Here is a 22,277-nt window from a genome sequence, read left to right as displayed (position 1 = left end):
TGATACACATTATCATTAACTACAGTCTTTAAAATTTTAAATAGTAGAAGTGCTCTTCACACAGATACATACACACACTTTCATAGAGATGTATAAACACAATTCATAATAAAAAAATTGATGTAAGGATTATTCAAAACATTTAATCTGACATTATCTACATATAAATGAGAATTAGATTGAAGATCTAGATCTGCGAAGAAATAAACATTCAAAAGGAAAGACGATTTTAAAGAGAGTCTGTATTATCTCACAAATTTAAAAGTGATCTCCTACAGACGTTAGATAAACATATTCCAAATGATGTCAAAGGAAAAGAAAACTTTTTAATGCGTCACACGGCTTAGTTACATTAAAACATAAATTTGAACAGGTAAGAGTTGATAAGGGTTTATAAAACATTTTAGCACAATTTTTTATAGCATTTACTTTAATGAACTCATTCTGAATTACATGAAAGAAAAAAACAACATTACATTAAATGGCCTTTTTTAGACTTTAAAATGTCTTTTTGAACAAGAGAGAGTTCACAAGAGTTATTAGATATTAACTTAAAAATGTTTTGAGTATTTAATTTAATAAAACCATTTGGAATGACTTCAAAGAAAAAACAAACTATTGTTTTCTACGTCATGGTTAGGTTATACTAAAAATATATTTTTCAACACGATAGAATTAACGAGGGTTAATAAAACATTTTTGCACAATTTTTAATATAATTTATTTTAATGAATTCATTCCAAGTTACATCAAAGAGGCGCTGTGGCTGAGCGGTAAAGCGCTTGCCTTCTGAACCGGGGACCGAGGTTCGAATCCTGGTGAAGACTGAGATTTTTAATTTCGGGATCTTCGGGCGCCTCTGAGTCCACCCAGCTCTAATGTGTACCTGACATTAGTTAGGGAAAAGTAAAGGCGGTTGGTCGTTGTGCTGGCCACATGACACCCTTGTTTACCATAGGCCACAGAAACAGATGACCTTTACATCATCTGCCCTATCTGAAAGGGGAATTAAGAAGATTAAGTTACATCAAAGAAAAGAAAAATTCACTACGTCAAACGGTCTATTTAGACTTAAAAATGTCTTTTGCAACGCGATAAAGTTGACATTGGCGTAAATGTTATTTTAGCATTTCCTTTAATAAACTGATTCCGAATGACGTCAAAGAAGAAAAATGCACTACGACACACAATGATAAGATTTAGCTAAAGATGAAATATAATTCTGAAAATACATTTTCTTTCTTTGTCTGATATCTTTTAGTTTATACAGTCTTGCAAAAATGTAGTATTTAAGAATAAATTATTTTTATTGTTATAATTTTCTGACTAATATAACTTTTATTTTTAATACACGATCCTCTCCTCTTCTCTTTAATAATATAAACGTGGAAATATCGTAAAGATTAACGTGATGGTAAAGTAGTAAAGTGCTTGGTTTCTTAATTTTTAGATCTCGAGTTTAAATCCCTGAGAAGACTAAGATTTCGAGCCTCGAAAGTTTAAGGACACCCCTGATACAAACCAACTGTAATGTGTAATGAGTAGCTGATATTCTTTGGAAAGTTAATGTGGTTAGTCTACGTGATACTCTCGTTAACCTTTGTCCGGAAAAAAAAAGATCCTAAGGTCTAAAAGTTTAATATTAATCAAGATGTTATTTTGTATGTGTTGAATCGGTATGTATGTAAAACGTTTCTTTTATTTCAAGAACTAACACAAAAAATGGAAAAAAAAAACTTTTAATTTCTATAGAAGACAAAATACAACAGCTTTGAGAAGGAGGTGCCAACCCTATGAGACCAGTGTCTCATATGTCTACAAATCCGTTCATGACGCTCATGTATTTTTTTAGACAACATCCAACGGGTCTACCTAAGCAGCCAAAATGATTGCACAGAGAAACAATCTCTTAATGTTCATTAACTCCACTTGGAGTTAAATTGATACAACAGTTAACGCTCTACAAGAGGTGGAAGGTGAGGGATAGATATCGTGATTAGAACAACACAGTATCTCAAACTTAAAATATCACTCCATTTCAATAATTCTGAATGCTATAATCTTCAATCATTTCCAAGCTTTGGAGTCACGCTGAATAGATAATAGCGACTTATAGACATCGTTAGAAAATACACACATTAGTTAAGTATTTCTAAGTCGTGTATGTGACAACGTTTTACTCATATAAAAGCATCTATTGTTTTCTAATTAATAACAAATAAATTATAGTTTTTTAATTGAATACATTTTAGGTTTTCTTTTAGCAATATTGTGTAGTCTTCTTACTGTATATTATATGCTTTATATTCCAATGTATTTAAAACCATTAATCATATAATAGAGTTCTGAAGCAAATTTTAAAGCACATTAACATTACTAAGTAATTTAAAAAAACATAAAATCATTAATTTTTTCTTTAACAATTAGAAACATTAATTCAATGACACTTATTCACATTTTAAAACATGTAACTATTTGTTGAAGAGGCATCTTTCCTTCATTGACACTATAACTAACCCATTATCTGCAAACGGTATATGAAGTAAAAAGTAAATTTCAATGTAAATATAAGCATAACTCCGCCATATGCCGGTCCCAAGCCCGGGTGAGAAAGGAGGAGGGTTTGGCGTTGGGCTAGCGACCCCACCCTGTAAAACCACTATTGCTACAGAAACGGCAAACTCGACACATAATGAAAACTATACATGCGGCGAGGGCGGCCAAACCCTGATGGATCAAAGCCAACTGGAAGTCCAATACCCGATACATGGCAAGCCTTTCAACGCAAGTAAACCGACTCTTATAGGCACGTGGAATGTAAGAACCCTGAATCAATGCGGTAAACTGGCCCAACTTTTAAGAGAGTTTGACTCTTACCGGCTGGACATCCTTGGGATCTGCGAGATGCGGTGGACATCAAGTGGACAAATAATCAATGATGGCAAGACAATAATATATTCAGGACATGACAAGGAGCACATTGGTGGTGTAGGAATCATCATGTCTAAAATAGCAGCTTCAGCGCTAATTGCTTGGAAGCCAGTCAGTGACCACATCATTACAGCTCGACTCTAAACAAAGCAAATTAAAGTCACTACCATCGAAGCTTATGCCCCTACAGAGGATGCAGAAGATACCATCAAAGATCATTTCTATAATCAACTACAAACCACTCTTGATGAAACACCTACTCACGACCTAATTCTACTGATGGGAGACTTTAACGCCAAAATCAATCCCAACCGAACTGGCTTTGAATATGTAATGGGACCATATGGCTCTGCAGAAAACATCAGTGATAAGGGCGAGCGCTTGATTTCTCTCTGCGCATCCAACAGCCTTTCAATTGGAAACACGTATTTTAAGCACAAACAAATACACAAAAAAACATGGCGATCACCAAATGGAGAAACCTTCAACGAGATAAATTACATTTGCATCTCCAAACGATGGAGGTCATCTCTGTTAGACGTGCGGACCCGCAGAGGAGCTGATATCGGCTCAGACCACTACCTTGTCAGTGGCAAATGTAAGCTCCGATTGAAACGCCAACCAAAACGAGCCACATGACCCCGCCCATTTAATGTAGAGAAGCTTAAAGACGGCAATACTGCAGCACAGTTCCAATTGAAACTAACGAACCGCTTTGAGGCTCTTGCAGATATATTGACCCTTGAAGAAGAGTGGGCCAACTTCAAAGATACCATTATTGGGTGCGCGGAAGAAGTTATCGGAAGGAGGCGAGGTTTATACAAGGAACGGTGGATACAAGACAGAACATGGAAATTGATAGATGAGAGGAAAGAGGCCAAATGTAGACGAGATCAGAAAAATGAAACACAGGATCACAGCCTAGCGGAAGAAGCCTATAGGGAATCAGATCTGAAAGTAAAAAGAAGCTGTCGGCGAGATAAACGGGACTGGATTGAGCAGAAGGGACAAGAGGCACAAGCAGCTGCAAGCAGAAATGACACAAAAACCCTCCATCGTATTGTCCGAGATCTCACTGGAGCAAAGAGTGGAAATGGGGCACCAATAAAAGACAAGGAAGGCAAAACTTTGTTAACGAAAGAAGAAAAGGATGCAAGATGGGTAGAGCACTTTAAAGAGACCCTTAACCAACTGTCGCCAGACCTAACTTACATATTCAAGGACCCCTCTTTAGACAATGATCTCAAGGTCAAGACAGACCCAATAACTGCTGAGGAGGTTACCATAGCCATAGCAGTGCTAAAGAATAACAAAGCACCAGGACTAGACATGATATCAGCAGAAATGCTAAAATATGGGGGACAGTGCATTGTTAACAGAATGACTGATCTCTTAAATCTCTGTTGGCGAACTTCAAAAGTCCCAGAGGACTGGCAAAAGGGAGTGATTGTAAAGCTTCCAAAAAAGGGCAACTTGGCAGACTGCAACAACTGGAGGGGCATTACTCTCCTCTCTGTTCCAGGCAAAGTTTTCAGCACTGTTTTATTGAGACGGCTTCAACAGTCTGTAGATGAAAGGCTCAGAGAAGAACAAGCAGGTTTCCGAAGAGGCAGATCATGTAGAGAGCAGATTTTCGTTTTACGAAATATCATAGAACAAAGTCTTGAGTACCAACAACGGCTAACGATCAGTTTCGTGGACTTCAAAAAAGCGTTTGATAGTGTCCACCGAGAATCACTATGGAAAATAGTTAGAGAATACGGTATCCCAGAAAAATTCGTCCAGATCCTACGACACCTTTACAGTCAGTCTAGTTGCTGCATTAAAACAGAAGAGGGAACAACAGAGTTTTTTACAATCGAGACAGGTGTTAGACAGGGGTGTATCTTATCTCCCTTCCTTTTCCTCCTAGCCATCGACTACATAATGAGAGCAATGAACCAGACTGCCTTTGGTATTCCATGGCATGAACAACTCCGATTAACGGACTTGGACTTTGCTGATGATGTTGCACTACTCGGGGCTACAAATAAATGCATTCAAGAAATGACGGAGAGCCTAGACAGAGAGGCACCCAAAATTGGCCTCCGCATAAACTTGGATAAGACTAAAATTATGCGAGTTGGATATAAGGCAAAGGGTGTTCCCGTCAGACTTTGCGAGTCAAAGCTTGAAGAGCTGGACAAGTTCACGTACCTTGGCAGCATTATAACAAATGATGGAGATGCTTACCATAATATAGCATGTCGAATAGGAAAGGCAGGGACCATTTTCCAAAGGCTGCAGCATATTTGGACTAGCCAAGCCATTGGACTCGAGACAAAATACACCTTCTCAACACAATCGTCATTCCAACTGCTACATATGCATGTGAGACGTGGAAGTCATCTGTCAAAATTGAGAAAAGACTAAATGTGGCTCAACAGAGATTGCTGAGACGGATTTTGGGAGTCAGTTACACAGACCGGATCTCAAACAAGGAAATCCTATGCCGAACTGGGAGTCGAACACTTAGTGAGGTTGTGACTGAACGTCGCATGCGGTTTGCGGGACATGTTCTACGTCAAAATGAATTACGCACACCAAGAGCTGCGATAACATGGAAGCCAAAACGAGGAAAGCGCAAACAGGGACGTCCTCGTATTACCTGGCGACACACCTTCATGGAGGACCTCAGAACAGTGGACACCAGGTGGGAGGCTTCAGACATTGCCAGTGACCGATCATTATGGAGACAGCTTGCCGCCCAATGCGCCGAACGGCGTGGGAGGACCTAAGTCTAAGTCTAAGTAATAAGCATAACATTAATTCCAAGTTTAGTCAATTTTCAGATCTTATTAGCCAAATAAACGTAATCTCATCAGGCTATATATATAAATTATATTTTATCGTCAAAAAAAAAAGTTAAAACATTTAAGTCCTTTAACATACTAGTTTGTCAATTTGTGAACATGTAATATGTGTTAATAATAACTTAATATAGTCTATTTTTTTCCTTTAACTATTTTTACAAAATGAAAACACTTTCTGTGATTGTTGTACGTTAAGTACACATGTGTACAATGTTTACATGGAATGTCTCATGTTTGAGTAAATGCATACATATGAAAAAAATATAAATAGCTCATGTTTATATCTGTGCACAATGAAGTTCTAACGTTGATGAAATAATATAGTTAACTTATGTAAGTTACTGAGGTTTAATAAATAGGCTTCAACTAGTTTAGTATAATTACAGTTTCGGTTGCCATCTTAAGTTTGTCATATTCATTCTATCCTATAGATAACAAGATTCAGTTTCGTTTCTTTCTGTGTCAAAATACTTTCTGTACATGTTGTAATGTACTAGTTTAGAGAGTAGGTTAGTTTTGTTAGTTAAATATATTGTGTATAGTTTTAGCGACGGTAAAAGTAATGACGTAGTAAGACAGACTAATGACATGGGTAGACTTAGTCGAACAAGAGACCAACATGGCGTTATGTTAGAAGTAGGCTGTGTTTTGAATTGTAGTTGAATAGTAGTTAGATATAGCGACGTTTTAGATAGACTGGACGGATTTCCCAGTGGTTAATAAAGTCTCATTTTATAGAACTGAATGTTGTTATCAAGTATATCTATTTTGTAATGTTCTGTGGCTAATGTTAAGTAATTATTGATACATAATCGAAGTCAGATTAGATTAGCCCACAACAATGTCAATACTAGCGAGTGTTTGTGATGATCAGTTTATATCAAGAAAAATTCTTTTAATGTTAAAAAGAAATAATAATAATAATCAAGAGACTACGCGTATACCACAAATAAAATAATTGTTCTTATTTTTATTCATTCTCCATAATATCGTAAACATTATTTAAATTGTCCTGTAACAATGAGTGTAATAAAATTAATAGTTCTGGTTTTAGGGACCAACATGACTAAAAGTTGTATATACAGAAATTTTTATCATTATAAATAAAGGATATGTGTCATTTAGTGCACTGGTACTCACACAAATAATTGTTTTCAGTGTGATTTAATTTCTTTTTTTTTTTACAACTTTTTCAGTCAATTGTACTTAAATCTACAACAGTCATGTTTGCCGACTTCGTCTATCAATGTAGTTTACATCTGTATTTAGTCAAATATCGGGTGAGGTAGTGTAGATAGATACGTTCTTGATGTTCCCAACGAGTGTCACTGACGTTCTTCATGAGTAATCGAAATTATATATTCTTCATTACTTCTCGCTCTTCCTTGACAAGGATGTTGGCTATTAAAATGTTATTTGTAATGCAATGTGACCATATCATCTTAACCTGTTAGAAATTCATATTGAGTTATACATAGCGTTCTAAATATCAAATATCAGAGCTAGCTGAGTGACAAAGCGCTTGGCTTCAGAACCTAGAGGGTCCATGGATCAAATCCTGGTGAAGACTGCAATTTTATTTTAAACATTGGGATCTTAAGAGGTCAACATACCTAACACTTATTGCGGAAAAGTAAAGGCCCTTAGTCATTGATCTGATTACATGACATCCACATAAGCAGAAGACATTTACATCACCTGCCCTATATAGATCTTATGGTCTAAAAGAGAATGTTACTTATATTGCGCGATTCGGGTTGACAGAATGATCATCTGGCACATGTGACGATGACGATGAACTTTGCACATAAATTTGACCCGTGTTATGGTCCTGTGATGAGAAGCCTTCGCGGACTAGAGACAGTGTTTGTGATGTGTTGTGTTGAGCAGTGTTTACAGAAGGCCTGGTTAGATGAGAGAGAGACTTAACAAATATATATATATATATATATATATATATATATATATATATATATATATATATATATACAGAGAGAGAGAGAGACAGAGAGAGAGTGAGACAGACAGACAGACAGAGACATGAACAGGACAGAGATAGAAAATGATGCACAGAAAGATTTATTAGTTATAAAGGAATGATTGCATGACGAAATAGTGAGCTTGACTAAACTTTTGTTCCTTATCTTGTGTATTTAAATAAAAAAAGGTTTCTGCAAACAAAAAATTACTTTAATATAAAGTAAAGAAAAATTACAATAAATATTTTTATCCCTCAAACAGTTGGCCTCTTTATTTTTTTTTACACTTAGGCCTACTTTTATAGATACCATACTTCATAGTCAAGTGAAACACATTATGAGTCACACTGAAACTATTTACCAAGAATATCAATTAATGCTTGGGTAAAGTGACGAAAGTATTGTTGAGTTGTTCAGGACGGAAATGAAATTATGAAAGTTGTAGTCATGATGAAGAATATGTATCAAGCTATTTCTAGCGAAGAGAGAAGCTTCACAGCCTACATATTTTGTGAACAAAAACAATGCGTTTCACTAATATACAATTTTGTACAAGTACGAGTTTGTTTGTTTTTTAAATTGAGTTTAAATAAATAAATAAATAATGACAGGTTACTATTTTCATAAAGCAAGGATCGCCAATGTTGCCTTTATTGTTATTTTGTTTGCAGGTAAGCATAAAGTCGATAATATTTAAGTAATTATACCGTATAAAACATATTTAAACACCACAAATTAAAAGTGCATAAAAAGTTAATACAAGTGCATAAAAAGGTAATAAAGGTGCATTAAAAGTTAATAAAAGTGCATGAAAAAATATAGAAATGTAAATTCCAAAGATAGATGAATAGCCTTTAGAGTAGAAATAGAGGGTCACCTATTTAAAGCTTGCTACATAATTTGCTGAAATTGAATTGGGGCAATATAAATATACCGGTCCTGTCAAATCCTAAATCTTCGCAATGTTTAAAGAATTGTGAGAATCTCGGGCATCATTATGCTTCGTTAGATTAGTATGTTGAAGATTTGAGGTTTTTTTTATATGAAAATTGAGCTCGAAGACTGTTTTTTTTTTCTTTAGGCTTCAACGTATAATGTAAACTAATTATATTAAACTATGTGAAATTTAAAACGAATTAATATCTTACCATTTGCCATTTCACTGTAATATTTTAAAATACCATTATATTTTTATCTATTACTTTTTAATTACACACGTTTTTTGTCATCCCAACTCAAAATTGCAATATATTAATTAAAAAAAGGTATTGAAATATATAGGGAGGCCGCCTTCTTTTATGTCCTTCGCAAAACGAAGGTGTAATGTGGTCAACACAACCACCAATCGCCTTTACTTTACTCAAGTCAGGTACCATTTAGGGTTGGGTGGACTTAGAGAAGTCCTTAAAATATCGAAAATAAAAAATCCCAATCTTTATTGAGTTACGAAGCAGAGAGACAATCATTTTATCACTTTGCTTTAACTATTTATACAATATGTGCAAACTTTTTTTTTGTTATGTTTATATTCTGTTTCAGAGAAAAACAAAGGTTGTCCCTTGGCTGAGGAAGGCAAACCGTACAGTTTTGTCAGCTCATTCATGCATAACTTCAGCGATTCAGTGGATTGCACATGGCAAAAAGATGGCAGACCTTTGTCTATGTGTAATCACAATTTGCTATGTATTGATGTGTTGCCGACCAACACAATTACAACTTTGAAACAAACCAACAGGACTGTGTATGCATTCAATTTAACACTCTCATCTGTATCCCGAGACGATACAGCCTTATGGTCTCTACGTTACATGTTACCAGCAAGTGAGAAATGGCCATATCCTTTGTACACATGCAATTTATCAACATATGGTAAAGCCAGTTTCTTAACTCTATTTATATTTTGCAAATTCTCTCAGAAACTGTAAACACAATATGAATCATGTTTATTTCATATGGACTATTGTAGTTATCAGTTTGCATATTTTTATATTTATATCATGCAATAGTATTAAAAAGGATGTATACCAACAATGAAATATAAGGGGAACCCACATTAACTCTTTCTCTCCTAACTGACGATACCAGCGTTGATTCCACCAGAATGTGGTAAATAATTACAGAAAGAAAGAGTTAATAAAGCCCGCTATGATTATATGATTACAAATTTAAAATGAAAAGTAAATACTTATATGTTACCATTCCAAGGATTAAATAGTAAACACAGAATATTCGTAACAAAAGCACATACAATATATACTTTCTTGTTGCTTCTTTTTAATAACCAGAGTCTGCATAAGACAAAAAAGCCTTATGACTCTGGGTATCTTAAATCTTGGGCATACTGTTTACGACAAGCCAATTTAACAGATTCCACATTTTCGTCGTGGACTTAAGTTTTTTTAACAGAATGTGCACTATTTAAAAAAAACTGTTTTTTGTTTATATTACGTTTCCTCAGCCAGAGGCAACAACAGCATCTGTGAAGAAACTGTTCAAAGCGATAACCTCAAGATATCCTGTACTATATTGAACATTTACCCTCAAGCAAATGGTCAGCTGTTTATAACATCCAGTCTTGTAACTATAAACGTTCTTTTTATATCCATCTATCTATATCTTCATAACAGAAACTAAAAATTGAATCCATCTTCTAGTTCATAGGACATGATATCGTGCTCATTATAATGTGTATAGCATTGAGCATAACTAATTGATTACAAGCGTGGTCGAGAGGCTAAGTGCGCTCGAGGTTCGACACCCGACTCGGGCAGAGTTGCGTTTACTGAGCTGCCTAAAGGCAGCACGGAAAACCAACTCCTAGATACCCCCTCCCCCCCCCCCCCCCACCGGGCCACAAATGAGATTGGACCAAAGCGCTCTGAGCATGCTATAAGCATGAAAGTAGCGCTATATAAAAGCTATAATAATAATAATAATAATAATAATATAAAAGCTATAATAATAATATTTAATATTTTACAATCAATTTAATGTATACTAGATTTAAAGCAGTGGCGTTGGCCTGTTATGAAAAGATGTAACATATAATAGGGACATTGTCCGAAAATGTAATTATTAAATAAAGAGTTCTCGTGTTTTCGTCAAAGTACTAACCTGTATGGAAATATCGAAGTTTTGTTGGTAAACAGATAGTCTTTAAGCACCTTTAAAACTTCTCGTGCATGTCAAATTAAATTACGTCACCGCAAACGTAATTGACATACTTTCGTTTACGTCACGATAAAAGGCTAATCATTTCTCTACACGTCACTAGCACACAAACATACACTAATTGACTAATGAAAAAAACAGCGTAAATCACTCATATATTGTTCAAGAAAGATGCCTTTCTAAAACACACACGATCCTTAAAGACAACCTGCACCCATTAAACACTGTTACATCAGATCAGAACGAAGTGGTCGTCTCCTTTCCATTAAGACTAAAACAGAAAGATTTAAAAACTCCTTTATCCCATTATCGGTCATAGTAATACAAGATCATCTGTCGTCATCGAGAAAAACATAGAAGTCTAATTCATAAAGAGCTAGTTGTGAGTGTGTATGTGTTTCGTCTGTGAATGTTGTTTGTATTTGCATCTATATGTGGGAAGCGTGGTCGAGAGGCTAAGTGCGCTTGAAATTGGCTTGTCTTGGCAACCTAGAAGGGGGTCGAGGTTTGACACCCGACTCGGGCAGAGTAGCGTTTACTGAACGCCTAAAGTCAGCATGGAAAACCAACTCCTAGATATCCCCTCTTTCCCACTGGTCCACAAACGAGATTGGACCAAAGCGCACTGAGCATGCTATGAGCATGAAAGTAGCGCTATATAAAAGCTATAATAATAATATTGTTACAGTAGTTACGCTGAGCTGGTCAATTGTAGTGAAACTGAATTTCCATTTAATTAAACTTATATTGTCTTATCTTCTGCTAACTAACTTTTACTAACTCAAGCAGGCAGGTTATATGGGTTATTGGTACACATTGCAAACAGTGCACAATTAAAGTTAGGGCAAGCTCCCATGGGGACTCCTCCAGAATGGAGCCTTAAAAAAAAAGAGATAAAAATATCCGATGGTTCAGAATCTTTAAAAAAATTTTTTCCCCATTTTTTTACACTGGCGAAAATGCGATTTAGAAGAGTAAGCTTGTACCATTCTCGGAATAAAATGCAGCTCCGGATTTATGAAAGTGGGACTACCAAGGCCTTACACTTCACATATTAATTTTTTAAAAGAAAAGTGAGATAAATATTCAAGAACTCTATGTCTTTCTTCTAAAATATAGCCTACTTTCATATACAGGGTATAAATATGTTTATTCATATGTGATTACTATTAGAGCTTTAGAAAAATTGTAGGGGCTTTCACAAAATTTATCCCTGGGGCATCCACATACTCAAATCCGTCCCTGATTACACAAATACATTCGCTATATTTGCCTTAATTACCTTTTCTGCGTCTTCCTCAATTCAACCTTGGCTGAAATCCTTTTTTATACTAAGACTTTGTTAGCAACTCATGACTGTTTTTCAACCTTTTTTTATGTTGTTGGGGGGGGGGGGGGGGAAGGTGTAAACGGCTTTAAGTTAACAATGTAAATCAATTTATTGTTCTATATCTAAATTCTTTATATGTTGTTTGTATTTTACATTAGTCGGCAAGAATACACAGACATATGGAGTGTTATCATAATGTATCGGCTAGCAAGCCTGACTACTACACGTCGAGATGTGAAACTCAGATAGCTCTAAGAAATATAAATGTGACTTCAGACTCACTTTATGTAGCGATATATCCTAGTTTAAGAAATACAGAAGAGGATACTAAATATGGACAAAATGTTAAACTACAGAGGTTCAAATGTAAGCTTTTGTCCTTATAACATTTCAGCATGAATATATATATAGAACAAAAAAGCACAAAATATATTTTCATTATATATATATATATATATATATATATATATATATATATTGGGCATATATGCCCAACCTGCGATCGCAGCTGTATATCAAGGATTGGCCTCTTTAGTCACACAAGAAGTTGCAAAGGGAAAAATCGTCTTTCGAGACGTAAAATGCCACAGATATATATATATTAAATCGCATTATTTAAATTCGAAGATATCTAAACTTAAAAAAATCATTATATGCATGACATAAACTAACACACATTTCAATTTTGGCACTAACTACAGTTTGCCTAGAATATGCTACATAATTCCTTTTACCAATCTAATTGGCGGCTGCTTAGTTGTAAAGCGCTTGGATTCCAAACCGGGAGTCCTGGGCTTGAATCTCAGTTAAGACTGGGATTTGGAACTTTGGGTTCTCTATAGCGCCCCTGAGTACACCCAACTAAGGGCTACCGGACGTTAGCTAGAGATAAGCAATGAGGTTGGTCATTGTGCTGGTAATATCACACCCTCCTTAATTGTGGGCCGCAGAAACAAATAACCTTTACATCAAATGCACTATAGATAGTAAGGTCTAAAAAGGGGAGCATAACTATTTTAATTTAATTAAATAGCAAGATGAATGCATTTAAAGATAATACTTATGCATTATTATATTATACTTTTATTTTTAATTAAAAGATCTGCTTAATGACTACAAACTTTTTAAATAGTATTTTTCTCTGGTTAAATATAAATCGCTTAGTTACAAAAATTAATTACTGTAATTACGAGGCTTATCATTGCAATAAAAATATGTACTTTGTAGTCTGAAATTTCAAAGTGATTTTGAGCTTCTGAATGATGAAGCTAATTTTCTTCAAAAGAAATTAACTTTTTTGTCGTTGTTATTCTTAAACATTAATATTATTATTTCACTTCCAGCTGCTTCAATTTTGGCATTACATGGCTGCCAGGAAATAATTGAACTGGGTGAAAGTATACATTGTTCATGTAGGCCTAACGATGATTCTACAATTCCAACACAGATTGCTTGGTATGATAGGAGCAATTCAGTATTAAGCATTGGAAATTTCAAACTTTCTGTTACAGCCACAGCTATCAACGAAGGTAAACAAGCTGCGGTATCATTATTCATTATCATTAGAAATTCAAATCACTGTAGACCAATCATGGTGACTTTGTCTACACGTTGGTGGAGAGAAGGCCGACTAGCTAAGCACTTGGCTTCCAAATCTGGGGTCCCAGGTTTCAATCTAGGTGAAGACTGGGATTTGAATTTTGGGATTTTAAGGGTCCACACAACTGTAATGGATACCCAACTTTAGTTGGGAAAAGTAAAGGCGAATGGTCGTTTACATGACGCCCTGCTTGTTAACAGTTGACCTAAGAAACAGATTATCTTGACATCATCTTCCCTCTAGTTCACAAGGTCAGATTCGTTTGGTCAACTGTGATACAGAAGTCCTACAAAATTTAAATGTGATACTTTGTAATAAATGTAGAGAATAATATATTAAAACTTATCAGGAGACATTTAAAAAAATTATATTTATAAAGACAATGTCACCTTTATGCAATTTATGGTGCGATTGTTTTTCTCTTAAAAATGATTGAATGTTAGATTTTAAAAAAACTTGGAACAATATTTTTTAACCCGCCCTCTCTTCACCAGAAAGAATCCTGGTTAAGCGAATTTATAGATCTATTACATTGTATAATATTCCAATGATAAACATTTAGATTAAAGACTTAGAAGATGATGCATAAAATTTTCCTGAAAATTGATTTATTTAACTTCAGCCAGAAAATCTTTGAATTCGAAAATACAAAATATTAACAAAGTTATCTCTAATCACCAGAATATGTTTGTCGAGGACGTACGGTTGTTGGAGTCGAAAGTGTTCCTGTTTTTTATAAACCTCAGTATTTCAGTAAGTAATGAATTCATTTGTAAGTTGAAAGACATTTATTGAGAAAGAAATCTTGGGAAATTTAAACGAAACTAAAAAGAACTTTAACAAAAAAAAATGTTGATATGTTTAAAAGTGTTTAGTACCTTTGTTTCGGTTAATAATGCCCGCCCCTGTCTTATGTTCCTTCAGAGTTGAAGATAATTTACTTCCTAGTCCAAACCTCCCGCAGGACGATGGGGGATGGGAGTGGGCAGGGTTTCAACACGGGACCATCGATAAGTCAAACCGCACGACCAGGCAGCCATCCATCGTCTCAGTGGATTAGCCTTAGCCTTAGACGTAATAAACAACTTTCTTGAAATGCAACTTTTATAAGATTAACCTTAATTAACACAGCGATAAATGAACGAAGTAAACAAAAGTAAATGCTAGCGGATAGCCTTTGGTATAAATTGAAATACTTAATACTATCAAGGAGTCTGTCGTGGTTGTATTTTTGCCTTGGATCATACAACCCTTTGACAGTCTACCAATTTAGTACGTTAATTAAGTCAAACAAGTAATGCCGATGGGCTGAAGTACAGTATCTAAAAACAAGCAGTTACAAATGATTGTTTAATGATATAATATAAACAATACATACAATTAGAGCAGACTAATAGCTGAAATTACATATTAGGTAATCATTCAGTAAACTTGCATTATTTACAAATAGATCACTGTCTTAGTATAAAGGGACAAATCGGTCACGAAGCCAGCTGTTCAATCCAATTAGGAGCAACGAAATAAAGATAAAAGTAACATAAAACGTAACTGAGAAAATACTGTGGGGAACAACACAAAAAGGCTACAACACAGGCTAAGTCCTCCAAGCCCAATCACAAGAAGCGATGACGTTTAAAAATTGGATTCTACAGTACTAAAAAATGCATACACGTACTATATGGTTTCAACGAAATCACTTCTCAATACTTTCGTATTTATTCTAACCGGATAAACCATAAAGCTTGCTATTCATCTATGTTTTCACCATGAATGATAAAGTACTTACATTCTTAGACAGATAACATTAAAACATTATCCTTTTCAGAAAGAGGCTTAAATTTAAGATGTGAGGTCAAGACCTATGACACATATTTATTGATAAATTGTAGCACTAGCAGAATTTACCCAGAAGGAGCGTGTTTTTTTACGTTTCAAGGGGAAGATGTAAGTGTGTATTATCTATTTTCACAAATGTTCATAAATCTCCAGTTGATCTTATCTTAATACATAAAGGTTATTAAAAGTTTACATGAATGTTTCATCTCTTATGACATTTTTTTTTTCGAATGTAATACAAAGTAAGATAGATAACGCAATTATAGTGTACAGCTAACTAATCATAATATATATATATAATTTTATTTATAAAGCGCTGTTAAAAAACATAATGTAGTCTCAAGGTGCTGTAATAACATTACAAACACTACGACTACATTTGCAAACTAATCTAAAAAAGCTTTAAACAGATAGATCTTAATGTTCTTCATAAAAGTGGTCTTGTAGCATGTTGTTAGGAAAATATTTTTAATAAGTATTTTACAGAATTAATATAGAATCTAGGCTGTAATTAGATGTAAATTGTTAAAATGTTCAACAAACAAATGTGAAAATTCTCTGTTAAAATAAAAAAAAAAGTTTTTTAAAGCTTATATTCAGCTTAATTGTATCAATTAGTTTGGATCAGTTTGTAATAGATCTATCTAACAATAACAAATCTGTAAGATTAAATATATTTTTACTATTTTATGTATTTATTTTTTTTTTATTTGCTAAGATCAATTTCATGCTTTTCATTTACTCAATGCCATATGATCCAATCATTTGTCAAGATTAGTTATAAAAAAAAATGGGGGCAGAAGGAGCTTTTTAAATAAATAGAAGGTTTTATAGTTAACTATATTTATGTTCAAACGACCTAAATCTCTACAAAACGTATAGAGGGGACTAATTCAAAATATTTCACCACATCTGTCAAGCACGGTTTCTTTCCCTTGTCCGATACCAAACACAATACTTATTTATCACTAGTTAATTTTTTTTTTCTTGATTCTTGTTTTGTCAGTTACAAAAAAAAAAAAAAAAAATTGTGCGAATTTAAAACTTAATCCCAGATTGGGTTTGGGTGAAATTACGTAAACAAACGTTTTACTAAACAGAGTTAAGCTATGGACTAGTAAAGACCTTTTTATTTTTCATATTATTATCAGTAGTAGTAGTAGCTGTAGTATCAAAATAATACAGTCTAGAATGTAACGTTATGATTAATTTTACTTATAAAAAATAAGTAGTATGTATACTCATATACATTTAAAATTATTAGTTAAATTAAAAATATTTTTTGTTAGTTTCTTAGTAATGGTCTAAGGAACATACCAGGATTACCATTTGTCAACGAATATATGACACTGTGTAATTTTACACTCTCGACTATAACATTGAGAGACGGTAATTACACAATAGCTGTTAACGTTTACCCTGTTATAACTGGTACTCATAGAGACAGATTTTATGGAACAAATTATACCATAACTTTTCATCATAGTAAGTACACTTCTTCTACCTCTTTACTGTATTTATCTACCAATTATGTGAGTTTTATTTAGTTGAAATATAACGTAGCTCCTCATACCTAGAGAGGTCGTGGTAGCCAAGTGGTAAGGCGCTTGGCTTTAGAACCTGGGAGTATCGGGCTTGAATCCCGTTATTGATTGGGATTTTGAATATCATGGATTGAAGGGTGCCTGGGAGTCCATCCAAACCTTGTGGGTGCCTAAAATTAATTAGGGGAAAATGCAGTTGGTCATTGTGTTAGTCACATGACACCTTTGCTAAAAGTGGGCTACACAAACAAGTGACCTTTCCTTCCTATAGAACGCAGGGTTTAGAGGGGCAACTTTACTTTTTATTTATCAATCCAAGAAATTATAATAATTCCCATACCCCGAAAAATGATCATGTTTACAGTAGCGACAATTTTTGATTCTATCATTTCTATGTAGGTTGTGTATTCCACAATATGAAGTGGACATTTTTTAGTTATTACGTACTCAAAATTTTGTTTTTTAAATAAACGCCATAAATTTTAATGAATAAATTACATAATTGATTGTTTTTTTTTTATATTTTGTATTTTGTTTACACAGACTAAAAACTTCAAATACCTAAGTGTTATAATAAATGAAAAATTCATGGAATACCAATAATGATGATATAAAATTAAAAAAAAATCAAAGCCTGCTTTAGATATAGGCTTTCAGTAGAATACCTAGGTTACCTGTAACTGTGTAAAATCCCTAGACAAAGCAGGAAATTGAGAAGCATTTTCTCTTCCTCATAATGTCAGCATTCTATGTTTCATTATGCATCGAGATAAACACATTTATCTTTTTTTAGAATATGTGAGTTCGATTCAAAATATGGATGCTCGGTTGGATCTTGCTCATGGACAAGTAGTTCTAAGTATTTCTGTTTCTGCGCTAGTCATTGTTCTGATTATTTCGTTCATATGTGTTTGGAAAAGTAAGCAAAATAAAATAATCATTTTTAGTACACATTTATTTTGCATTCATTATTATTATTACCACTGTTCGTTTTTTTTTCAGCATGTATGTGAAGGCGTTTAACTAACACTTGTAGTGTCTATTTTATAATGAAATGTTTATCTAAAAAATGTTAATATTTTTTTTTTTTTTTCATAGTTGGCAAGTCTTGTAAACTAAGTCCGGTGTAGTTAAGCATTATGCAGTATTTACATCATTCTTTTTTAATGCAGTATATGATGATAGTTTTACTTATGTTTTACTCAATTATTTAAAAAAATATATTTATTAACTAAATATGTATCATTTGTTGAACAATATATAAAATCAAAGCGATATGTACAATATTCAATATACATTTTATTTTTTTATTTTTTAACAGGACTGTTATAAGTTGTAATTTAAAAACTTTCATTTTAATATACATCGTTTAATGTAGTAATGGTAAGGTCCCTCGGACCAAGGTGCTAAAAAATATGTAGGTTGAAACTGGACTTAAGTTGTCATGTGATACACTGCACTTACTCTTAGTATTCGAAATTCTTAACATCCCATTATTATTATTAATATCAATTTTAGAGAATTTTAGATGTTCACTTTTTTTCTCTTCAGAATTAGGGTATAGAAAATGTGTACAGTCTAAACAGGAGTTACATCTTCAGAACAGTAGCAGCGAATACGCCAACGTATCATCATCACAGAACAATGTACCATTGGACGGATTATATTCTAATAGTAAAGTCATAGCGCATCGCTCTCTTTTTCAAGAGGTCCAAAATGTTCATTATAGAGAAATAACATCAATTAATTACGTAACTTCGGATTTCGTTGATAATGTTTCGTATATCACTATACTTGATTGAATTCAAAACGTATTTATGCAATTATATAACATTGTTTAAATATTAAACGGTTATGATTATTTGTAATTAACTGTTTCGTAGGCCTAGTTAGATTTGATATGTACACTCAAATCTGTTAAAGTGGACAACCGGTTAATGGGAAAAAAGTCACATTTGGACGAATCCTAAAGTACCAAAACAAATGTTATTGTGCAGTCGAATCGGGTAAATTGAATCAGACGGTTATTAGGACCAAAACGATAATGTTCCGATATGGTTTGATTAACCATATTGAATTGTATTATATAGAAGCCTAATTTAGATTTGGACGGCTGACTGACCATAAACTATGCGTTTCGCACAGTCACTTAATAGCCGACAATCCCTGTAGGATTTTCAATTAAATATATACTGATAAGTATTACCTTGAAATCTATCATAAAATTATGTACCAATGATAATGTGCTCGTTTATGTACCTATCTTAAAAATGTTGGATTCTATTTATTTTTTTTTTTTTATAAATAAAATTATTTTACTAGAAAATTGTCATTCTTTTAATTAATGTGATGTAATGTAACTAGCAATACAATATTTAGTTCTGGCCGCTCAAGTATTATACATTTATTCAGTACCCATCCCATTTTTGTAATTGCGTTTATTAACTTATTTTTTCTGGTTATTCGGCTTTCTTTCCGTACTGTATCAGGTTAATTTTTCTGCTCCATGTCATTTCATCCTCGGTCACTTCATTCCCGGTCATTTCATCCACAGTCATTTCATCCCCAGTCATTTCATCCTCGGTCATTTTATCCAAAGTCATCTCATACTCGGTCACTTCATTCCCGGTTATTTCATCCACAGTCATTTCAACTTCGGTAACTTCATGCCCTGATAATTATATCATCTGAGCCAAAATAAAATGGTTAAATATATATACAATTAACAACATATCATACATCTAATTATATCAACATGACAAAAAAATGGGACAGATCAAACAAAATATATAAAGTTTAATATCTATAGATATTGAGCTAAGGATTTTTTTTTATTGCTTGTTAATCGAAATCGAAAAGAGAGACATGCTATTGATCATAGGTACAGAAGACGATCCATTGATTCGTATCACTGTACCTCGTTTGCAATTTTTTTGCTAGGATATTCTTCTACGCCACATTTTATAACTTTAATTTTTTAACGCGATTTTTTATTAAAGCGTATGTAGGCGATATTAGTAGGTGATATGATTCGGCTCCAGAGGAGGATTGAAGTCAAAGTTAACTAGAATAAATAAAACATTATCTTAAAACACAAAAAATGACGCTCCTATATTCACAAAAGAATAATTTCACAAATTGCATCTCTTTCTATATATATATATATATATATATATATATATATTTACACTTTTTCTTTTTGACTATCAATACAATTTAAAAGCTTTTGATTTTGATCTATAACAGAACGGATGCTAAAAAAAAAAAGAAAATAAATAAATGGTCAATATGTCCTAGTAAGAAAACAGTTGTAAATAACGCTTATTGGGTTTATCTACTGTTAGTTGTATTGAGCCTTCGATGTTAAATGCAGATTCTAAAACTAAGACGACAAGATAAAGTAAGCCGATGACAATAATGGACCAAATGCAAATTGACGTCAAGTGGCCGATACATGGCAAGCAATTCAAAGTAAGAACATTAATCTATAACAAGTGTCAGGACATTAGCACTACATTCAGCAGTTGCTTTCACTGGATTGCACCTGTTCTCTAAATGCCACAGGTTCTAATTTCACAGGATATATGAGCTATGTGTTGACATTATGGGAGAGTTTCAATCTGATACAATGTAAAACTGACATAAATCTCTTTGGCATTTAAGAGAACAAATGATACACGCAATTTAAAAGGAAGTCCAAATACAGGGGGTCCTAGATCATAGATTAAAGCAGATTTTTTTAAAAAAAGGAAACAACACAGATTCTTAGTAATTACTACTTCCTACTATATTAATAGATGTGTATTTTCGTGATAGACTTTTTGGAGAACTGTGGATTTTGACATTTAGGCACACATCTATTCAACACACTACTAGGATGGAATGTAGTAACACATTACTGAATATACTTTTCTTCAGTCTAATGCTTTCAATCTCTATGCAATAAAATAATGTATTCAAGATATAGGGCTCATTTTTGACTTGACTGCTTTCTCTTAATTTTAATATAAATGAATAATATGTATAAAGACGTATTTAGGTTATTGCATTATAATGGAGCAGGTACACACTTAAAAATATGCATTTCGGATAGGTCTAATTGGGGGGTTTAAGTTAAATACAATTATGAAGTATATAGATTGTTAAATAATAAACTTTACAAAAGTTATTTATTTTTAAAACAATTCTTTAAAACATTTACAGCAGTCGAGCTGTACTGATAACAAAATTTCAGAGGCCTATTCCCTTTTCAATGAGGGCAAAAATACTAAAGGAATTTCATAAAAAGACTAAATAGTCTCAAATCTAATGTAATAAAAGAAAATTTTAAAAGCTTTACTTAACTAATAAATTGCAAAATATTCAAAAGCAATATTGATTTTCAATTAAATTGATTTTTAATATATGTGAGGAAGGTAAATCATTAATGAAGAATTTTCAATTATATGTAAGTGTTAAGAGTCGTTCAAGTAGAATTGAAAACCTAATACCAGATCGACAAATTAAAATACTCAAGAACACAATGTCTTAGAAAATACTTCGCAAAGAGATACAGTGATAGGAACCTTGACTAGTAATGACACACGAGAGCCCATAAATGGAGAGAAAAAAACAAAGAAAATATTTTAAATTAAAAAAAAAAAAGATTTCCCTTTCAGACCTTGCGATCTAGGGGGTCATCGGTTAAAGAGCAGGGTGTCATGTGATCAACCGCCTTTACTTTACCCACGTTAATTCACGAGCCATAGAAAAAATGCTGCTGTCTATTTACTGTGATTCTGGAGAATGGACAGCGTGAAAGAATTAACTGTGAACTCTAGTTTAAAATTACCGGAAGTACAAATGACGAATTTCTATCCAGCCCTCCGAAACATTGTCACAAAATGTAAAAAAATCACTTCAAAAAGGTTAAAAATTGTATTTTTCCCTACATCATGGTTCCCATTCTTTCTTCCATGAATATCATTTTATGATATTCTAATAATCATATCATGTTTTGTCTTGTAAGAAAAAAAAGGGGGTTAATTTTTAGGC

The 22,277-nt window shown here is 33.4% G+C and overlaps 1 protein-coding gene across 3 annotated transcripts; it reads left to right on the top strand.

Moving 5' to 3' along the window:
• The first annotated feature begins 197 nt into the window (after positions 1–197).
• Positions 198–20,979, top strand: LOC106055250 (uncharacterized). 3 transcript variants are annotated; one of them, XM_056011390.1, is made up of 10 exons: positions 198–373; positions 9,302–9,631; positions 10,221–10,339; positions 12,422–12,629; positions 13,607–13,792; positions 14,545–14,616; positions 15,689–15,807; positions 16,989–17,184; positions 18,037–18,162; positions 18,795–20,979. In XM_056011390.1, the coding sequence occupies exons 2-10, from the start codon at positions 9,364–9,366 to the stop codon at positions 19,043–19,045; spliced, it is 1,545 nt and encodes a 514-aa protein (XP_055867365.1). In that variant the 5' UTR covers positions 198–373; positions 9,302–9,363; the 3' UTR covers positions 19,046–20,979. The 3 variants fall into 3 exon arrangements, with proteins under 3 accessions (XP_055867365.1, XP_055867364.1, XP_055867363.1); XM_056011389.1 differs by lacking the exon at positions 198–373 and adding an exon at positions 8,060–8,317; XM_056011388.1 differs by lacking the exon at positions 198–373 and adding an exon at positions 8,061–8,433.
• Positions 20,980–22,277: the final 1,298 nt, after the last annotated feature.

Source organism: Biomphalaria glabrata, chromosome 14 (assembly GCF_947242115.1).
Source record: "Biomphalaria glabrata chromosome 14, xgBioGlab47.1, whole genome shotgun sequence".
In the NCBI taxonomy this organism is placed as follows: Eukaryota; Metazoa; Mollusca; class Gastropoda; family Planorbidae; genus Biomphalaria; species Biomphalaria glabrata.
The sequence above is the reverse complement of the archived record's forward strand: the minus strand, read 5'-3'. Positions and strand labels throughout refer to the sequence as shown.